The sequence below is a fragment of the Diplotaxodon limnothrissa genome, linkage group LG17, assembly GCF_057381915.1.
Source record: "Diplotaxodon limnothrissa isolate DT_005_m linkage group LG17, D_limnothrissa_male_GT1.1, whole genome shotgun sequence".
NCBI lineage: Eukaryota > Metazoa > Chordata > Actinopteri > Cichliformes > Cichlidae > Diplotaxodon > Diplotaxodon limnothrissa.
In genome coordinates, this window is record NC_140612.1 from 9,143,757 (window position 1) to 9,166,014 (window position 22,258).

Consider the following 22,258-nt stretch of genomic DNA (forward strand, 5'->3'; position numbering starts at 1 on the left):
TTGATCATAATTAATAATAGTAGTTTCAGTTCCCTCAGTGTTTCCTGTCTCTTCCTTCTTGTGTTTCAACTTCCTGTTAGTGCCTTTTGTCTTTTGGTTACTTCCTGTTTTACTTTGAAGGTTTGTTTTTTGTTGTTCTTATTCTAGTTTCCATTTGTTTTTCCTTCCTTTGAGATTGCCAGCTTTGCTGTAATTGTCTTCACCTGTTGTTGATTGATTTCACTTGCATTTGGGGTTTTTAGATCATTGCTGTTCCTTTTTGTGGTCAGTTATTAAAACGTCTTGTTAAACTACTTAGCCTTCACTGTACTGTACAGGGAGTGCAGAATTATTAGGCAAATGAGTATTTTGTCCACATCATCCTCTTCATGCATGTTGTCTTACTCCAAGCTGTATAGGCTCGAAAGCCTACTACCAATTAAGCATATTAGGTGATGTGCATCTCTGTAATGAGAAGGGGTGTGGTCTAATGACATCAACACCCTATATCAGGTGTGCATAATTATTAGGCAACGTCCTTTCCTTTGGCAAAATGGGTCAAAAGAAGGACTTGACAGGCTCAGAAAAGTCAAAAATAGTGAGATATCTTGCAGAGGGATGCAGCAGTCTCAAAATTGCAAAGCTTCTGAAGCGTGATCATCGAACAATCAAGCGTTTCATTCAAAATAGTCAACAGGGTCGCAAGAAGCGTGTGGAAAAACCAAGGCGCAAAATAACTGCCTATGAACTGAGAAAAGTCAAGCGTGCAGCTGCCAAGATGCCACTTGCCACCAGTTTGGCCATATTTCAGAGCTGCAACATCACTGGAGTGCCCAAAAGCACAAGGTGTGCAATACTCAGAGACATGGCCAAGGTAAGAAAGGCTGAAAGACGACCACCACTGAACAAGACACACAAGCTGAAACGTCAAGACTGGGCCAAGAAATATCTCAAGACTGATTTTTCTAAGGTTTTATGGACTGATGAAATGAGAGTGAGTCTTGATGGGCCAGATGGATGGGCCCGTGGCTGGATTGGTAAAGGGCAGAGAGCTCCAGTCCGACTCAGACGCCACCAAGGTGGAGGTGGAGTACTGGTTTGGGCTGGTATCATCAAAGATGAGCTTGTGGGGCCTTTTCGGGTTGAGGATGGAGTCAAGCTCAACTCCCAGTCCTACTGCCAGTTTCTGGAAGACACCTTCTTCAAGCAGTGGTACAGGAAGAAGTCTGCATCCTTCAAGAAAAACATGATTTTCATGCAGGACAATGCTCCATCACATGCGTCCAAGTACTCCACAGCGTGGCTGGCAAGAAAGGGTATAAAAGAAGAAAAACTAATGACATGGCCACCTTGTTCACCTGATCTGAACCCCATTGAGAACCTGTGGTCCATCATCAAATGTGAGATTTACAAGGAGGGAAAACAGTACACCTCTCTGAACAGTGTCTGGGAGGCTGTGGTTGCTGCTGCACGCAATGTTGATGGTGAACAGATCAAAACACTGACAGAATCCATGGATGGCAGGCTTTTGAGTGTCCTTGCAAAGAAAGGTGGCTATATTGGTCGCTGATTTGTTTTTGTTTTGTTTTTGAATGTCAGAAATGTATATTTGTGAATGTGGAGATGTTATATTGGTTTCACTGGTAAAAATAAATAATTGAAATGGGTATATATTTGTTTTTTGTTAAGTTGCCTAATAATTATGCACAGTAATAGTCACCTGCACACACAGATATCCCCCTAAAATAGCTAAAACTAACAACAAACTAAAAACTACTTCCAAAAACATTCAGCTTTGATATTAATGAGTTTTTTGGGTTCATTGAGAACATGGTTGTTGTTCAATAATAACATTATTCCTCAAAAATACAACTTGCCTAATAATTCTGCACTCCCTGTATTTGGATCCACTCCAGGAGTGACACTTTTCCATGCTTTTGTTCCCATGTCCCAACTTTTTATCAATGTTTTTCTCCCATTTAGTTGAAAATGAGCATTAAATTCTTGTCCTTGTCCCAATTTCTGTTATGATTTAGTAATGATTTGTACCTAATTTCATTCTGTTTTTCTTAATCATTATTTTAGCAGTCAACCTTTTGGAAAGTGTTTTTTTTGTTTGTTTTATCTGGTTCAAAGTGTGATGACAGATGTCAGCCATGTTGCAGATGTTCTTTTTCGAAGTTATTATGATGCTAGGTATTACTAGCTTAGGTTGGCTGAAGCCCATTATTGAAAGAGAAGATGATAAATCTGGATGCATTAAATATATTACATGTTTGAATGGAAAACAAAAATTATGGTCACTTTAAAAACAACATTATTACATTTTGTAAACGTAAGGTGTTGAACATTATCAAACGCACCTTACAAAGATGCACAAAAGTCTTATACTATCTGTAATTTAACACTCATCAGTCTGAAGATGTCCAGTGTAATATAGGTTAATTGTGATGCTGTGGATCTTGCTCACTATGCGATGTTTATCTAATGTAATCTGACTGTCTGTGTCTCTGTGTGTTTCAGATCGGTAACTGCAAGAACGTGACCGTCATGTCACTGCGGTCCAATAAACTGGAGTTTCTTCCTGATGAGATCGGACAGATGACCAAACTGCGAGTCCTTAACCTCAGCGACAACAGGTACACCCACGCACACACACATACACACACGCAGAGACCAAGCTCCTTTATGACTCAGTAGTGAATAGATACAATGCACACACGAGCGCAAACTTTTTCAATGGTCGTTTCGGTTCGGTCTACTGTTTCCATGGGAATGGCTGAGTGTGTTGCTATGGTTATATGCTCTGCGGGCTGTACAGTGCGTGGGTGATGAAACATCTCTGGTTTTTTTTCTTTCTCACCTTCCCTCTCTCCCCCCCTCTCTGTGTGTCTCTCTCGATTAGGTTAAAGAATCTACCGTTTACCTTCACTAAGCTGAAGGACCTGGCAGCTCTGTGGCTCTCTGACAATCAGGTATCTCTTTCTCTCTGCCCACGCTCTCCAAGAGAGCACGTAGCTAACAAATGTGTGCTAACAAATGTGCAGCACAAACACACAACGAAATCGACATTGTAATTAAATTACCACAACTATGATATGGCATGTTTTATAAAATTGTGTTTCTCTGATAGACTTTCAACCTCTTTATCCTTTCCTTAGTTTCTATCACATATCTGAGTTCCCATATTTAACATAAGGTCAACATATGTTCAAGTACCGCCCATGAGCCACCTCTTCTACTCGTGGCTCTGTGTAATGTCAGACAGTACATGTCCCCAACATGGTCATCTCAGAGCACAGAGGCTCATCTCACCTGCTGTTCACGGCTGCTGCTCAGTTTAACCAGTCAGTAAAGAGAGTTGTTTTAAAAAGAATGGGCAAAGGAGCTGAAAGGGCCTGCACCGAGGTTCAAATAAGGATTACTCTTCACTTTGATGATGCAAAGTAACTCTGGCAGAGCTCGAGAGTATAAATATGGAGATGAGTCACTAACAGGTCCTTTTTACTTGCCTGTCACTGGAAGGTTTTTATTGTTAATTATCAATTAGTGTCACGTTTCATTTCTAATGGCTTTTTATCAAAACGGTGTGGCAAAGATAAATCAATAAAATAGGGAGATTTATTCACAACAGGGTGATAATGATGAAAAATACACATGCTAAATATTTTATGTCAGCTCCTGTTCATTTTCTCACTATTCTCTCCTTTGTTTTGTTTTTTAAAGACACTACAATGAACTGATAATTACTTGATTTTGTGCTTTCAGTGAGAGTTTGCTGCATGTTAACCTTCTCAGTGATAAGACAGATGCTACATAGCAATGAATCATTTTATGGGCCCTCTGAATTTGATTCTCTCTGCGATGAATGCGCTATATAAAAAACAGAGTCCACAGAGAGGATGCAGTTTTAGCTGTCATTCAGAAAAAGCAGCCAAACTGTTCTTCAGCTCTTTGAGACATTTGCATTTTTATTTTTAAGTTCAATCAAAGCCATTAAACGAAATCATGAGTCCCAAGAAGCTCGGAGCGTTATTTACCTGCTGAAGAGGAAAGCAAATTTAAAATTCAAATGCAATTTGTTTAATGGCAGAGCGTTCACACATTTACATCTAATATCACCACTTATGTCGGCATATTCTGCCTCAGTCATGAAACTCATATTCGCTCATGCTGTTTGATGCATTACAAGTGGCGACTCTGACGTCATGGGAATTCGGTCCGCATTAAAGTTTGCGAGGAAGACAGAAAAGTTTACTAGCATTGTATCCGAAAATAGAAAATGTAAACTATAATGTCTTGGTGCAGTTTTAATTAGGATGTGTTGTGATATTTGTAATCTGAATGCAATGAAACATTTATTGGGAAAATTGATTCGCAAATCCTTCCCAAGTGATTTGCATTAGCACTCGGCAGGTTTCGTTTGAAGTCGAGCTCTGCTGCAGCTGATTGTGTGAGCAATTTAAATGAGCAGCAGGCAGAAATCTTTGTTTTTAGGAAAAGGGGTAGGTGCAGGTTAAAATTAGACATAATGGAATAGATGTCATCAGTAAAAGTTCCTACAACAATACTGTGTGTGTGTGTGTGTGTGTGTGTGTGTGTGTGTGTGTGTGTGTGTGTGTGTGTGTGTGTGTGTGTGTGTGTGTGTTTGCAGTCCAAGGCTCTGATCCCACTGCAGACAGAAGCCCACCCAGAAACCAAACAGAAGGTTTTGACCAACTACATGTTTCCCCAGCAGCCGCGACACGATGAGGGTACGAACTCCTTTTGTGTGTGTGTGTGTGTGTGTGTGTGTGTGTGTGTGCGCGCGCGTAACCCAGGTAAAGATTACCTGACTATAATTTTAAACCCTCGGCTGTTAATTTATGGTGTGTGTGCAGATTATCAGTCGGACAGCGACAGCTTTAATCCTACGCTGTGGGAGGAGCAGAGACAACAGAGGATGACTGTGGCCTTCGATTTTGAGGACAAGAAAGAAGAGGAAGACAACTCTGGGAAGGTCAAGGTCAGCTATATCTGTTTTGGGGTGGGAGGGGGGGGAGGGGGGGTCGTATGAGATGAGTAGGGTGTCTGTTTATCTTTGTTTTTGCTATTGGAGCACCTCCAATATTAAGATTAATATGACATTTTACAAGTAAAGCATTAGTTGACTGAGTGACTGATTTATTTTGAATATACAAATATTAATATTAAAGTAACAACTATAAACATAGAAAACAGAAAAGAAAGTACATACAGTGGCTTGCAAAAGTATTTGGCCCCCTTGAACTTTTCCACATTTTGTCACATTACAGCCACAAACATGAATCAATTTTATTGGAATTCCACGTGAAAGACCAACATAAAGTGGTGTACACGTGAGAAGTGGAACGAAAATCATACATGATTCCAAACATTTTTTACAAATAAATAACTGCAAAGTGGGGTGTGTGTAATTATTCAGCCCCCTGAGTCAATACTTTGTAGAACCACCTTTTGCTGCAATGACAGCTGCCAGTCTTTTAGGGTATGTCTCTACCAGCTTTGCACATCTAGAGACTGAAATTCTTGCCCATTCTTCTTTGCAAAACAGCTCCAGCTCAGTCAGATTAGATGGACAGCAGTTTTCAGATCTTGCCACAGATTCTCGATTGCATTTAGATCTGGACTTTGACTGGGCCATTCTAACACATGGATATGTTTTGTTTTAAACCGTTCCATTGTTGCCCTGGCTTTATGTTTAGGGTCGTTGTCCTGCTGGAAGGTGAACCTCCGCCCCAGTCTCAAGTCTTTTGCAGACTCCAAGAGGTTTTCTTCCAAGATTGCCCTGTATTTGGCTCAATCCATCTTCCCATCAAGTCTGACCAGCTTCCCTGTCCCTGCTGAAGAGAAGCACCCCCAGAGCATGATGCTGCCACCACCATATTTGACAGTGGGGATGGTGCGTTCAGAGTGATGTGCAGTGTTAGTTTTCTTCCACATGTTTGCTGTGTCCCCCACATGGCTTGTGGCAAACTGCAAACGGGACTTCTTCTGGTTTTCTGTTAACAATGGCTTTCTTCATGCCACTCTTCCATAAAGGCCAACTTTGGGTGGCTGTAGCTCAGGAGGTAGTGCAGGTCACCTACTGATCGGAAGGTTGGTGGTTCGATCCTTGGCACCTCCAGTCTGCATGTCAAGTATCCTTGGGCAAGATACTAACCCCAAGTTGCTCTCCGATGCATCCATCGGAGTATGAATGTGTGTGAACGTAGTTAGATAGCACTACGTATAGGTAAAGTGCTTGTGAGAATGGGTGTGATTGAGTGAATGTGGCATGTTGTATAGAGCGCTTTAGCGCTATATAAGAATCAGTCCATTTACCACTTTGTGCAGTGCACGACTAATAGTTGTCCTATGGACAGATTCCCCCACCTGAGCTGTAGATCTCTGCAGCTCGTCCAGAGTCACCATGGGCCTCTTGGCTGCATTTCTGATCAGTGCTCTCCTCGTTCGGCCTGTGAGCTTAGGTGGACGGCCTTGTCTTGGTAGGTTTACAGTTGTGCCATACTCCTTCCATTTCTGGATGATCGCTTGAACAGTGCTCCGTGGGATGTTCAAGGCTTGAGAAATCTTTTTGTAGCCCAAGCCTGCTTTAAATTTCTCAATAACTTTATCCTTGACCTGTCTGGTGTGTTCTTTGGACTTCAAGGTGTTGTTGCTCCCAATATTCTCTTAGACAACCTCTGAGGCCGTCACAGAGCAGCTGTATTTGTACTGAGATTAGATTACACACAGGTGCACGCTATTTAGTCATTAGCACTCATCAGGCAATGTCTATGGGCAACTGACTGCACTCAGACCAAAGGGGTCTGAATAATTACACACACCCCACTTTGCAGTTATTTATTTGTAAAAAATGTTTGGAATCATGTATGATTTTCGTTCCACTTCTCACGTGTACACCACTTCGTGTTGGTCTTTCATGTGGAATTCCAATGAAACTGATTCATGTTTGTGGCTGTAATGTGACAAAATGTGTAAAAGTTCAAGGGGGCCGAATACTTTTGCAAGCCACTGTATAATCCCCCCAATGCTATTTAATTTACAATGAGCGTTCCTCGATATAAAATATAATCAGACATTTTATATACAATTCTACACACACAATATACATAAATAAAACTATATATACTCCACATATATAGTTCATGCTTTACATTGAGTCAGACACTCTGGGATTAGCACCCCTTTAAATCTTAAGAAAATAATCTCTGTTATGTTTGGACACAGTTCCATAATTATACACCACATGTGGATATAGAAAAACTGCTTCTGGTCATCCGCATACTTTGCACCTTAGAATTCAATTTACCCCTAAAATTAAAACGTTATCACCACGCAGATGTCATAAATGAATCCCTGCAGTATCACACAGTGCACATAAAAAATGATGCATTTAACAAGACATTGGTCAGGTAAATGATGTTATGTGTTCTTTTACACATGTGACAGGTCAGCTGTTACAGATTTCAGGTTTATATGCTACTAGGATTCATTCAGAGATCAGCTGCTTCGTCAGACTGTAGATTTCCCCCCAGTATTGGAAGCAATTGTCCTCCAGTTGCCTCTCCTTGATTTAAGTTGCAATGCTGTTTCCTGACAGAAACACATGCAGAAAACTGTGCACTTGTATGCTGAATTATGTTTGCAAGATTTCAGATAATAAGTCGTGCTTATTCTTGCTCCCTTATCAGGTTTACTTGTTTGTGACCAACGCCTTTATGCTGATCTTGGCAGATTTAAATTTGCTACTTCACGCCCTGTTTATTAAATATAGTCCTAAATGTCATGTAGGTGGAGATAAACCTAAAACGCTATCCAACACCCTACCCTGAGGACCTGAAGAACATGGTTAAGTCAGTGCAAAGTCTTGTGGGCAAAAGCGTACATGCCGGACACGCCGGTCACGCCGTACACGCCGGACACGGGCACCAGCACCAGCTGAGCACAGGCACCGCCACCTCGGCAGGAACCAACATGGAACATACACACCTCAGCAAAGAGCCATATGAACCACCGTGGCCCCTGCCTCCTAAAGAGGTACAGATTACACATACAGACACATACAGGAGGTCAACAAGCATTTAGTCCCAAATGTATTTATTAGCAACAATGTCGCAGGACACAGACATCATGCTTGTGTGTGATAATCTGATAACGGCTCTCACATGGCAAGAGCTTACCTGAAGTAAGTTCATCCAAGTCTCTGATCACTAAAACAGAAGACAGCTGAGAACAACAAAAGCTTTTCTTATGTTTGTGTTTGTCCGTTTGAAGCAAATCAGTGCACAACTCAAAAAATGGAGTTGTTTTTCAGGTGACAGACAGAGCGATGCAGGACTTCTCTCAGACTCAGCTAATGGATCAGGGACCAATGCACAACTCTGGCATCGATATTCCTAAGAGGAACGACAAAGAGGACTTGACAGAGAGCTCTGAGGTTTGTCTCTCACTCTCTCACAGAAACACACACAATCCAAAAAGAACTGTAAAGAAAATTAATTAGGTATTTTTACTTGGTTTGTGGACTTTTTATAGCTTTTATATCCAGAAGATACCACTGAACACATCCAAAATTCAGTGCTAGCTGTGTGACACTGCACAGATTTCATCACTCATATGTCTGTAAGTTCAAGATGTAAGAAAGTTATGATATCTTTTGAAGTCACTCTAACTCTCACTCACGCTCTGACCTTTAGTGTTGTGAGGGTTTTGTGAGGACCCCAGTGAGGATTTGCAGACAAACAAAAGTCATGTTTGCATTTAGAGCTAAACCATCAAACTTTGTCGGAATATGTGTATATACATCGTAATCAGTGCTTCAGTTCAGTTTTTACTTTCTCTAACAAGGTGATAATATCTTATTTTTCAGAACTGTATTCAAATAGTGCAGACTGTACTGAACTTGGTTGTTTCTTACAATAATGACTCCACGTGGCCTTACATAAGAGAATCTGAGGCATCAGTGAAATCAAAACCCCAGAGGGTTAAAAGCACGCTCCATGATCCTACTGGGGATCAGGAACTCCAGAACCTGCTGAAATACTTACCAAAGTTTGTATTTATTTAACAAATGTATGTATGTTTGATGCCAGTCAAGCAAAACGAATTGTCTACATGAGATTCGTAATCATTTTTTAAATCACAGAAGCTGCCTTTTCTTCTCTACTGTATATGCCTGATGCTTTTTTCCCCCTTCTTCCTCAGGATTCAATGGGCGGCTCTCCGAACGACATCCGGATCTCTGACATGAGGCCCACCCTGGTGGAGCCACCAATGTACAAACCAAAGGTGGTGTTGCTGGGGAAGGATAAGAAAGGTACTGTATTATAGCATAAACGTACAGCTTTAAGGGAACATGTCGGAGTCATGTACATACATGTCGACAACAAGGCTGCGCAGTTATTTAATGTGGGTCTTATAAAGAGCTTTGGGGCATGTTGTAAGATGAGGGCAGAGGGAGCGTGACGAGGAGTGTGCATAGCGAACCTCTAAAGTGAATGTTTGGCCATTTTTACATCATTTGCCCTGATGGCTTCGGTTTCATCAGAGAAGAAACAAAGCTCACTTTTTACTGCCTTATCAAAAATCTGTCTCCACTCTGAATAACTGAGTGTCTAATCGCATTTTCCAAAAGAAACAGTTTATTATCAGCTCTCCGCAACAATCGACAGCTTTCACTAATACGGAGCTTCATCATATGATCCACTCCTCCTTAAGAAAGCTTATTGCAAAATGATTAAAGCTCAAACAGCTTGTCTGCCTCAGTGGAGTATCAGTTCTTAGTGGAGGCTCTTACGAAGTAAATAAAAAGCTTCTTCTGGTTTGTTTTGTGAAGATTTGACTAAGTTTGACTCAGGAAGTTTTCAGATTGTTGGTATCTACACAGTGCACGTCTGTCTGCAGCCAGGTCAGCTCTCCAACAGCAGCTCTTGATTTCAGTTACAGCAGCCAAGTTAAATAAAGATTTTAAAAAGCCGTGTTTTATAACCAGGCCACGTCTTGCGTCAGTGCTGTGGACTAAATAGTGTCCACATGCATAATGAGAACACTGCAGAGATCTGGGTTAAGAATCTGATGACAACACGAAGGAAGCATGCAATTCCTTCACTTTCTAGTCAAGTGTTCGAGAGGCCCCTGAACACAATTCTGGTTAACGACTCAAAGAAGTCTTTGATCCACTTTTTGATTTGGTTGTAGTTCTGATTTGTTTTATAGGTTTGGGGGTTTAAAAGGTCACAGGTGAGCTTTGAAACTGAGCAACAGATGAGAAGTGTAAAGTGCGTTTGCATGTTGATTCAAATATTAGAAAAATATTAGAAAACTTTATTATTTCTGTTCCTGAGATGCCAGAACTAACAGCTAAAGAGATCAAAAGTCATCAAAAATGAAGATGATTAAATATCTATTAAAATGACATTATTATTGGGATATGCCTTTACGCTTTCCTTTAATGTTGGTGGCCATTGGGCACTACTTAGCTCTGTTTAAATACAAAATATGTCTCGGTCATAGAAGACCGCATATCCCATAATTCTGTGAATTTTAAGACAGAAGGAGAGTCTAATCCTTACCTCAGAGCACATTTTTAAACAAGCTAGCTCTTTCCCTCTCATCCTTAACATGTATTCGTCTGTGTGAAATGAATGATGTTCAACATTTTTGCTGTATTTCCATTTGCGTCTTCCAGATAACGCTACTTTTTGAGAATGAGAGCTTTTAGAAACCACTACAGGGAGTGCAGAATTATTAGGCAAGTTGTATTTTTGAGGAATAATGTTATTATTGAACAACAACCATGTTCCCAATGAACCCAAAAAACTCATTAATATCAAAGCTGAATGTTTTTGGAAGTAGCTTTTAGTTTGTTGTTAGTTTTAGCTATTTTAGGGGGATATCTGTGTGTGCAGGTGACTATTACTGTGCATAATTATTAGGCAACTTAACAAAAAACAAATATATACCCATTTCAATTATTTATTTTTACCAGTGAAACCAATATAACATCTCCACATTCACAAATATACATTTCTGACATTCAAAAACAAAACAAAAACAAATCAGCGACCAATATAGCCACCTTTCTTTGCAAGGACACTCAAAAGCCTGCCATCCATGGATTCTGTCAGTGTTTTGATCTGTTCACCATCAACATTGCGTGCAGCAGCAACCACAGCCTCCCAGACACTGTTCAGAGACGTGTACTGTTTTCCCTCCTTGTAAATCTCACATTTGATGATGGACCACAGGTTCTCAATGGGGTTCAGATCAGGTGAACAAGGAGGCCATGTCATTAGTTTTACTTCTTTTATACCCTTCTTGCCAGCCACGCTGTGGAGTACTTGGACGCGTGTGATGGAGCATTGTCCTGCATGAAAATCATGTTTTTCTTGAAGGATGCAGACTTCTTCCTGTACCACTGCTTGAAGAAGGTGTCTTCCAGAAACTGGCAGTAGGACTGGGAGTTGAGCTTGACTCCATCCTCAACCCGAAAAGGCCCCACAAGCTCATCTTTGATGATACCAGCCCAAACCAGTACTCCACCTCCACCTTGCTGGCGTCTGAGTCGGACTGGAGCTCTCTGCCCTTTACCAATCCAGCCACGGGCCCATCCATCTGGCCCATCAAGACTCACTCTCATTTCATCAGTCCATAAAACCTTAGAAAAACCAGTCTTGAGATATTTCTTGGCCCAGTCTTGACGTTTCAGCTTGTGTGTCTTGTTCAGTGGTGGTCGTCTTTCAGCCTTTCTTACCTTGGCCATGTCTCTGAGTATTGCACACCTTGTGCTTTTGGGCACTCCAGTGATGTTGCAGCTCTGAAATATGGCCAAACTGGTGGCAAGTGGCATCTTGGCAGCTGCACACTTGACTTTTCTCAGTTCATAGGCAGTTATTTTGCGCCTTGGTTTTTCCACACGCTTCTTGCGACCCTGTTGACTATTTTGAATGAAACGCTTGATTGTTCGATGATCACGCTTCAGAAGCTTTGCAATTTTGAGACTGCTGCATCCCTCTGCAAGATATCTCACTATTTTTGACTTCTGAGCCTGTCAAGTCCTTCTTTTGACCCATTTTGCCAAAGGAAAGGACGTTGCCTAATACCGTATTTCCCGGACTACAAAGCGCACCTGAATATTAGCCGCACAAGCTAAAATCAGGGGAAAATCCTGTTTTGTACATACATTAGCCGCACCTGACTAAAAGCCGCAGGTGTTTCAATGGTGACTTATCATATGTAAGAGAATATGCACAAAGCGAATTGTCAGGAAAGAGATGGCTGTTTGGAGATGCATCACTTTTATTAATATTTTGAAAAACAAGTTAGGGGTACATACGGGGGCCCCACAGGGAACGGTTCTGGCTCCGTTCCTCTTCACCATCTACACTGCAGACTTCTCCCACAATTCCACCCAGTGCTTCCTGCAGAAGTTCTCTGATGACTCTGCAATAGTCGGCCTCATCACTGATGGGGACGACAAGGAGTACAGAGGTCTGACCCAAGACTTTGTGGACTGGTGCCAGCTGAACTACCTCCAGATCAACGCCAGTAAAACCAAGGAACTGGTGGTAGACTTCCGCAGGCACAAGCATTCTTCACTGCAACCACTGAACATCCAAGGTATGGACATTGAGGCTGTGGACAGCTACAGGTACCTTGGTGTTCATCTGAACAATAGACTGGACTGGACTCATAACTCAGACGCCCTCTACAGGAAAGGGCAGAGCAGGCTGTACCTGCTGTGGAGACTCAGGTCGTTTGGAGTGGAGGGCCCACTCCTGAAGAAATTCTATGACTCTGTTGTGGCTTCTGCTATCTTTTATGGCGTGGTCTGCTGGGGCGGCAGCATCTCTGCTGGGGACAGGAAGAGACTGAACAGGGTGATCCGAAGGGCCAGCTCTGTTCTAGGATGCCCTCTGGACCCAGTGGAGGTGGTGAGTGACAGGAGAACGGCGGCTAAGCTGTCATCCCTGATGGACAACATCTCCCACCCCATGCAGCAGACTGTGACAGCACTGAGCAGCTCCTTCAGTGGGAGACTGCAGCACCCACGGTGTGGGACGGAGAGATTTCGCAGGTCTTTCCTCCCCACTGCTGTCAGACTCCATAATAAAGACTTTAACTGATCAAGCACACACATCCATACATATGCAATAATACTAAGTGCAATAATCCTTTCTGTCATCGTTGTATTTTTACTCAGTTGTATATAGTATTTGTATTTGTATTCTATTTTTATCTTATTGTATATTTATTTTATTTTATTCTACTGTATATAGTATTTTATTTTATTCTATTCTGTACAGTTGTGTACTGTATTTATTCTTATTGTATTCTAATTTTTGCCTCATAACTTTTGCACTGTCCACTTCCTGCTGTGACAAAACAAATTTCCCACGTGTGGGACTAATAAAGGTTATCTTATCTTATCTTATATTTGCATAACTTTTTAGGTATATGTACAAGTAGCGGTAATTACAAGTACGAAACATGTACTGTGATATCCTAAGACCAAGGAACCACGGAGACCATGTTTAGCTCACAGTTGCTTCTTTATTAAGAGAACCGGGGCATGCACCCCCACAGACTGAAAGCTCCCCAACCACCGTTGCCCCCTGGTGGACAAATCCCTGCCACAACATAACATTCCTCCCCCCTTAAACTGGAACTACTCTGTAGTTTTAATCACTACAGAAAATACCCATAACCAAAAACTTCACCTTTATAAAAAAAAAATGCAACAACCCCGTCCCCAACCTTTATTGAAATTTCACTCCGGAATAGTGAACCTTTAGTCCAACAGTCTTAGGTTAACCTATAACAGTTCACCGTAATCACGGCACAAAGTCTCTCAGGTGCTCCGGCTTTCTCTTGGTCCTTTGCGATCGCCGTAACCCAGTGGCAGGTGATTCCAGCGAATCACTACTCTCCATATGTGGCTTCACCACTGGTGTAACTTGCACCTCTATGTGTCTCTCATCCTCGTCTGGGTGGCCTTCAGGCATTCCTGCTGCCAGGCACGGCTCCAGGCGGGCAAACAGCTGATCGACGTGACGCCTCACCACTGTCCCATTGCCCAGCATCACCAAGTAGGAAACAGGCCCCGTCATCTCCTGTATAAGTCCTGGTATCCATTTGGGGCCTCTGCCATAGTTTCTGGTATATACTGTGTCTCCAATAACAAACATGCGCTCCTTGGCATGTCTATCATGATACAGTCTTTGGCTATCTTGTTTTGCTGTCACTTTTTGTTTCAAGTCAGGGTGTATGAGATCAAGAGTACACCTCAACTTCCGGCCCATCATCAACTCAGCGGGAGACTTCCCTGTTGTGGACTGTGGTGTGATTCTGTAACTAAACAGAGCCCTGTTTAACTTGGTTGCCAGTGTGTCTCCAGTACTCTTTTTCATGAGTTCTTTGAACGTTTGCACTGCTCTTTCTGCTAACCCATTGGAGGCGGGGTGATATGGAGCGGAGGTGACGTGAGTGATTCCGTTCTTTGCCATGAACTCTTTAGTTTGTGCACTTACAAAACACTGGGCATTATCTGAGACCACCATCTCAGGAAGGCCGTGCGTGCTGAAACAGTTTCTCAGGCAGTCTATGGTTGCAGCTGCTGTAGCGGATGGAACTGGATACACATCTAACCATTTGGAGTGGGCGTCCACTATTACTAAGAACATTTTACCCAGCATAATCGATATGTATCCTTCTCCAGGGCTTTTCTGGCCACTCCCAGGGGTGTAGCGGTGCCTCTTGTGGCCTGTGTCTATGTTCTTGACATGTACTGCAGGACCTCACCTTGTCTTCAATGTCATTCTCCATATGCGGCCACCACATGTAGCTTCTGGCCAGGCCCTTCATGCGGCTCATTCCTGGGTGTGACTGATGTAGCTGTTCCAAAAGGGGGCGTCGACCTCGTTCTGGTATCACCACCCTCGCCCCCCACAGCACACACCCATCCTGCACACTCAGCTCCTGTTGTCTCTGTCTGTAGGGCTGAAAATTAGGATGCTGCGTAGTGGGCCATCCTCTCATAGCATACTCACGCACTCTGGAGAGTATGGGATCTTTGGTTGTCCATCTTTGCAGCTGCTCAGATGTCATCACGCCCTCCTGGTCCTGATCTACCATCAACACTTGGTCCTCAGCTGCCACCTCTTTAGGGAGGTTCTCTGGAAGAGGGAGACGACTCAGACCATCAGCATTACTGTTATTTTTGCCTTCTCTGTATTTAATGACATACTCATAGGCTCTTAATAACACTGCCCATCGCATGATCCTCTGTGACGCCATCTGAGGGACGGCCTTCAACTCATGGAACAAACTTATCAATGGTTTATGATCCGTGATAATCATGAACTTCCTGCCGTACAGGTACTTATGAAAATACTGTACACCAAATATCACAGCCAATCCTTCTTTATCCAGCTGTGAGTAGTTCTTTTCTGCTGCATTCAGGGTACGTGATGCAAACCCAATGGGTTTTTCCTGACCATCTGGCATGCGGTGAGCTAGTACTGCTCCCACTCCATAGGGGGACGCATCGCAAGAAAGAATTAAATCCTTTTGCTCATCATAGTGTACCAATACACTGCTTGACTGCAACAGTTCCTTTGATTTGCCGAAAACCTTCTCCTGTGCTGGTCCCCAACACCATGGTTCCCCCTTTCTCAGAAGCTTGTGCAGTGGGGCCAACAGTGTGGACAAGTTTGGCAAGAACTTATTATAGAAGTTCAACAACCCCAAATAAGCTTTGAGCTCTGTCACTGATTTTGGGGGTGGCGCCTCCTGCACTGCTTTCATTTTTGCCGGCACTGGATGTAAACCGGTCTTATCCACCCGATGTCCTAAAAATGTCACTTCCTTCTCTATGAATTGACATTTGCTCCTTTTTAAGCGCAGGCCCGCCTCCTCCAAGCGCTGCAGCACTCCAGCCAGTGTTTGAAGATGTTCTTTGTCATTCTTTCCCGTCAGGATGATGTCATCCAGATACACTGCGACATTAGTCAGACCTTGCAACACACTCTCCATGGTGCGCTGAAAAATGGCAGGACTTGAACTCACACCAAATGGCAACCTGGTGTATGTAAACAAACCCTTGTGTGTGTTCACTGTGACATACTTTCTAGATTCCTCATCAAGTACAACCTGTTGATATGCGTGACTCATATCTAACTTGGTGTATTTTTCTCCTCCCGCCAGCCCCGCTATCATGTCCTCCATTCGTGGAATGGGGTATTGTTCTACAGGCGACACCTTGTTAACAGTCAGTTTGTAGTCACCACAAATTCTGGCGCTGGAGTCTGGCTTTAGTATGGGTACAATGGGTGCGGCCCACTCTGAGAATTTCACTGGTTGGATGATTTTCTCCTCCAACAGTCTCTCCAGTTCCTGCTCCACTTTCTTTTTCATAGCAAACGGAACTGATCGGGGCTTATAGAAGCATGGTTTGGCATCACTGGCTACATGTATCTTTGCTGCAAACCCCTTCAGCGTTCCCAACTCATCCTTAAACACTGTTTCATGTCTGGCCAGTATCCGCTGTAAGGCATCATCTCCGCCTTCTATCTTATGTACAGGTTGCCAGTCTAATTGGAGGGCCTTAATCCATCCCCGACCCATCAAACTAGTTCCAGCCCCTTCAACCACCACCACATCCAGTGTTTTCTTACTGTCTCTGAATTCCACCTGCACTTGGGCTGCTCCCCACACGGGTACCTTGTGGCCTCCATACGTTCTCAGTTTGATTCCACACTTGCTTACTTTGGGCGCCTTACTGCCTTCAAAAAGTTTTTTAAATGACTCCTTCGACATGATAGTGTAACCACAGCCTGTGTCTACTTCAAATGTCACATTCTGTCCATTTACTTTTAGCTTCTGTCTGATGGGTTCTTCCCTTGGGATGCTAATCTCCTCATGCACATTATACATACTTGCCTTTATGTGGTGCATTTCAGCTCCTTCTTCCTCACTCTCCACATTCTCCTCTTCCAAGAAATGGGCTTGTTTACCTTGTCTGCCACGCCCTCCTTTTTGTTCCATTTTCATTCGGCAAACCCTTTTTATGTGTCCCACCTTTCCACAGTTGTGGCATTTTTCTGAAACAAACCTGCAGTCCTTGGCCACATGATTTAGCCCTCCACATCTGTAGCACTTCCTGACAACCTGTTGTGACGTCGAGCCGCCGTCCTCCATCTTGTTCACGGCTCCTAATCCTTTAGTGAATCGCGACTGTTCTGTCATGCTCTTCAAATCCACAATGTCTCTGTTAGCAGCCTCCATTGCTTGAGCAAACTTCAGCGCCTTTTCAAATGTTAGCGAATCCTCTGCTAACAATCTGCGCTGTATTCTGTCGTCGCTTATTCCACATACTAAACGATCCCGCAGCATCACCGTCAGGGAGTCTCCAAAGTTACAGTCCTGTGCGAGCTTCCTCAGCTCCGCTACATAATCGCCCACACTTTCCTCCGGCCTTCTATTCCGTGTGTTAAACTTCCACCGCTGCACAATTTCACTCGGCTTAGGGTGAAAATGATTGTTCAACAATCCCACCAACTCAGCATAAGAACGATCCCCTGGCTTGACCGGACTGAGTAGGTTCCTAATCAGGGCATAGGTCTGTGCGCCCACGCAACTCAACAGTACCACTCGCTTCTTCTCCTCCTCCTTAATATCATTCGCCACAAAGAAGTAATCCAAAATCTCACAATATTCCTCCCAGGATTGCAGCTCGCTGTCGAACGGTGCCACCGAGCCCAAAGTGGTAGCCATTATTCCACACCGAGGGTTACGCTCCACTTCCCACAGATACTAGCGCTGTACCACTTGCCAACCTCAGTTCATAAGTCACTTAGCACGGTGTAACTTCACAGCAAAACCTGGCTTTTACCCTCGTCGCCATATGTGATATCCTAAGACCAAGGAACCACGGAGACCATGTTTAGCTCACAGTTGCTTCTTTATTAAGAGAACCGGGGCATGCACCCCCACAGACTGAAAGCTCCCCAACCACCGTTGCCCCCTGGTGGACAAATCCCTGCCACAACATAACATGTACTGTGCTTCATAAACGAGTAACAAATGTAGTACATAACAATAACCTACAGCACACCAGAAAAATAGATTCAGACCACCTTTTAGGCTCAGGTGCAGTGACACGGCTTTAACAAGAAGAAAAGTCAGTCATTCACCACCATCTTTCTCTTCTTCCTGCCCACTAAAACCACCAAAGTCCTCTTCTCCAGTGTTGGAAACGAACAGGCTCAGGATGGCTTCGTCATCCACTCTCAGCTTCTTTCCTTCGTTGTCACTTTCAAAACCAAAGAAATCCTCGTTGTCAGTGTCAGAGTCGAACACCCTCAGAAGGGCCGTGGCGGTGTCCTCCTCTCCATCATCAGTCCAGCCCTTAGAAATCCGTTGGTGATCGTGGATGTTTTCACACTTTTCCACGCTGTCAGAATCCACTGGTGGAGTTGAGCATAACTTGCTTTTCGCAAGTTTATCGCCGCTCATCATCTACGCCTCCCGCTGAACGCGTAGCGCTACTTTGAAGTTTGCTTTTCGTGCTACTTCGTACGGCACTACGTTGCCTGGCGGACGGACATGTGACCAACATACCACTCTTGAACCCCGATCCTTCCGCCAGGCAACGTAGTGCCGTACAACAGCGGAACAAATAAAGCAAATCGTCTTACAATATGACAAAAATCATGGACAATCCATAGAAAAGCCGCACCTGACTAAAAGCCGCAGGGTTCAAAGCTTGTGCAAAAAGTAGCGGCTTATAGCCCGACAATTACGGTAATTATGCACACCTGATATAGGGTGTTGATGTCATTAGACCACACCCCTTTTCATTACAGAGATGCACATCACCTAATATGCTTAATTGGTAGTAGGCTTTCGAGCCTATACAGCTTGGAGTAAGACAACATGCATGAAGAGGATGATGTGGACAAAATACTCATTTGCCTAATAATTCTGCACTCCCTGTACAGTGTATTTTCCTTAATACCAACAGTGTATTCTAGTCTCTGTAGTAAACACTGGGGTCTAACAGGACAAACACAGAAATGAGTCCACTGTCAGAGGGCAGAATGTCATTCATAATCATCATTAGTGCTGTTTCTGTTTTAGTGTGAACTCTACATCCTGACTCAAACTTCTTGAAAAGATCATTCCTCTGCAAATGATGACCCAGCCATTTTACAACTGCTCTTTGAAGATTTTTCTGAAAAAAAAAAAAGAAGATTAGAAATCGGCCTATAATTAGCTTAGACACCTGGATCAAGTAAAGGGTTTTTAAGTCGTGGTTTAATTATAAATACCTTAAAAACCCGTGGTATGTAGCTAGTTAATAGAAATATAATGATTGGTATTTGAAATGTAAGAATGAATCAATGGTGAGTCTTATTTTAACAGCCTTGTAGGAATTGGGTGTAATAGACATGATGATGATTTAAAGGAAGGCATTATTATTATTTCAGAAAGATTGATAGGAGAGAGAAATAAATCACCACAGTTATTAAAATTAGTGAACGTAATCATTTGTCCTTGGGACGGCTATGAGGGCTATGAAGTTTTTTCCCCTAATGATTAAAATTTTATTTATGAAGAAATTCATGAAGTCCTTACTAGTTAAAGTCAAAGGAGCACTGTTTGTCAGCCTGGCTACAGTGCTGGAACTAAACCCAGTGTTGTTCCTGTTTCATACATCCAGGCAGTGAGGATGTATGACACTAACAACAAGATAATAAACCTCTGTGGGAGTAAAGTTTAGGACGCTGCTCTGCGTTGTGTTGGCACGTTACATTGAAGAATTCTTTTCAATTGCTTTATATTGTAAGGTAAAGACCCTACAATAATACAGAGAAAAGCCAACAATCAGACAAGCCCCTATAAGTTAACACTTGGCAACAGTGGGAAGGAAAATTTCCTTTTTAAAGGAAACCTCCAGCAGAATCAGGCTCAGGGAGAAGCAGCTACCTGCCACGACCGGTTGGGGTGAGTTGAGTGAGGCAGGACAAAGAACACACAGTGGGGAAAAAAGCCAGAGTTTAATAATAACCAAGTGAATGAATGAATAAATAAAGACAAAATGGTGTAAAACAAAGAAGAAGATAAAAATGAAGGGAGCACTTTTTACAATCTCATCAGAACATTTTCAGAAAGACGTCTAGTCCTTTGAAATTGTTTTTCTGGTGCTCTGTAGTCCATTATTGTAAAATGAAATGTTATTAGGATTCTCAGGCAAAAAACTGTGTCTATACCACATGTCAGTACAAGATCGTGCTGTGACCAGGTTACTGTAAAGCAAAATACATCAATATTTTGATCAACTCATGTACTGACAGAGACATAGAAGAGAGTTACCTGATGTTTAATAGTCCACATTTAAAAGTTTTGCTGTTTGGCTGGAATAGTAATATTTTTCCTTCTTTATAAGGGTTTGCTTTTCTTTTTGCTGGTATTTTATTTATTTTTAGGTGGTGTGGGAGGGGGGAGGTGTTTGGGGCAGTGATTCTGTTGGAATAAACAATCAAAGTCCTTATTAATCTCTTAAGATAAGAACTCTTTCATGCCATGCATTTTCAATTTTTCTTTGCTATTTGGGCTGATTGGGTCCTGATGAATATAAAAACAAAGAATGACCAGATTTTTTTTTTTTTATCTGATTTTTGTTTCTGAGATCCACATATGAGGATATTCATTTTAAATTTTGATAGAACAGTGGCAGTATAACGTCCTCGTAAGTGGAAATCAGGCCCTTGTAGAGCAACATTTTGTATTTTGCTCTAAACAACCCAAAATGTGATGTCCACATATGTGGATGCCAGGTCCTAGGAGGTTAAAGTGCATTGGCTGAATTCCCAGGTAATTAAATTGGGGGACAAAAACTCAGAATAGGTCGGACCCAGAGGACATTAGATACTGCTCAATCGGTCACCTGATGGAGTGGAGCCTGATCTGTAATTGTAGCAATTGGGTGGTACATGTAAGGGGCCAGAGAAAGGTGCAGCATGGGAGTGACATAGATATAGTTGCAGAAAACATGTACTGGCGGTATACCGCAGTGCTCACCCTCAGTGCTCCCAAAACAATTTAAAGTATATCTGCCAAAACTGGTTTTGAGCTTCATTTGGTCATTTTTTTTCAATTAGCAATATAGTAAAGATAAGTTTAATATAGTTAACTAACAATAATACAAAAATAGTGTGATTATGCTGTACTGAATCGAAATTTAAGGAAAGAAAACTAACATGAAGCAAGCTTCTGGTACCAAAATGCAATAGAAAGCAAAAGTTGAAAATGAATAACATGAAGAACAAAAGTTCAATGGAAAATCCAAAAATATAATGATGTTGATCACAAAGAGGACGTGCTGTGTGTCTGCTTCTGTCTGTCCAGAGTCTACAGATGAAGAGGTTGATAAACTCCACTGTCTGAACCACAGCGGCTCATCGGCCACCTACTCCGATTACTCTCCCTCACAGGGCTCCTCGGGCTCCTCCAACCCGCCCGGCAATACGCGCTCACACACGCTGTCGCACGGACACCCCCACAATCCCGCCCTACCGCCTCCCAGCAAGGACCAGGCCCCTCAGACGCACTGGACCAACAGGTGCGCACGCCCGTTTCATGACTCCTCCCTCCTGCTGTCCGTCATCTCTTGTACATTTCAATTGTAACCCCACTTCAGTTTCTCTCCATCTGTAATCTGTCACATCCATCTTCCTGCTTGCTCTGTCAAGGTCAGAGAGGCTCACTGGAACACTGCAGACTTCTCTTTAGGATTTTCTCTCTCAGCTTCAAAGCTGTCTGGTCTGAGCTTCAGTCATGTTACTATCCAGAGGAGGTTTTTTTTTTTTTTTTTTGCCCCAGTGCATTAGAAAAGCAAATAAAAAGGTTTGGGCTGTCTCCTGAAGTTTTAAGTCTGGGTGCAGTGCACTTGATGATGTTGGTTAGAAAGGGATAAAAATGTTATGAAAACTTTTTGGGACAGTTTTGAGTTCTAATCAGAAATGTTACAGCTATAAAAAAAACATGTCATCTTAGTCTGCCTGTCATATTTACGACACTGTCAGTGTAGTCTCAATCATATTGTTCAGACTGGATGGCAGTAACAATAAAATATCTGTCACTGATATAACCAGATAGCTGGTTTTAGTATTGTTTGACACTAAATCTGTTAATCCACATGCCCTGAAGTGAGGTACAACTGCAGTATTTTATTTCTACTTGTGGAACATGATAT

At 42.7% G+C, this 22,258-nt stretch overlaps 1 protein-coding gene across 1 annotated transcript in view; it reads left to right on the forward strand.

Moving 5' to 3' along the window:
- lrrc7 (leucine rich repeat containing 7) overlaps positions 1–22,258 on the forward strand; it is a 71,241-nt gene that overhangs the window by 31,993 nt on the left and 16,990 nt on the right. The window contains exons 13-20 of the mRNA XM_085376619.1: positions 2,503–2,618; positions 2,885–2,954; positions 4,634–4,733; positions 4,860–4,984; positions 7,795–8,040; positions 8,318–8,440; positions 9,208–9,319; positions 21,412–21,625. Of these exons, the coding sequence (XP_085232745.1) occupies positions 2,503–2,618; positions 2,885–2,954; positions 4,634–4,733; positions 4,860–4,984; positions 7,795–8,040; positions 8,318–8,440; positions 9,208–9,319; positions 21,412–21,625 (1,106 nt within the window). The remainder of the gene's footprint in view (positions 1–2,502; positions 2,619–2,884; positions 2,955–4,633; positions 4,734–4,859; positions 4,985–7,794; positions 8,041–8,317; positions 8,441–9,207; positions 9,320–21,411; positions 21,626–22,258) is intronic.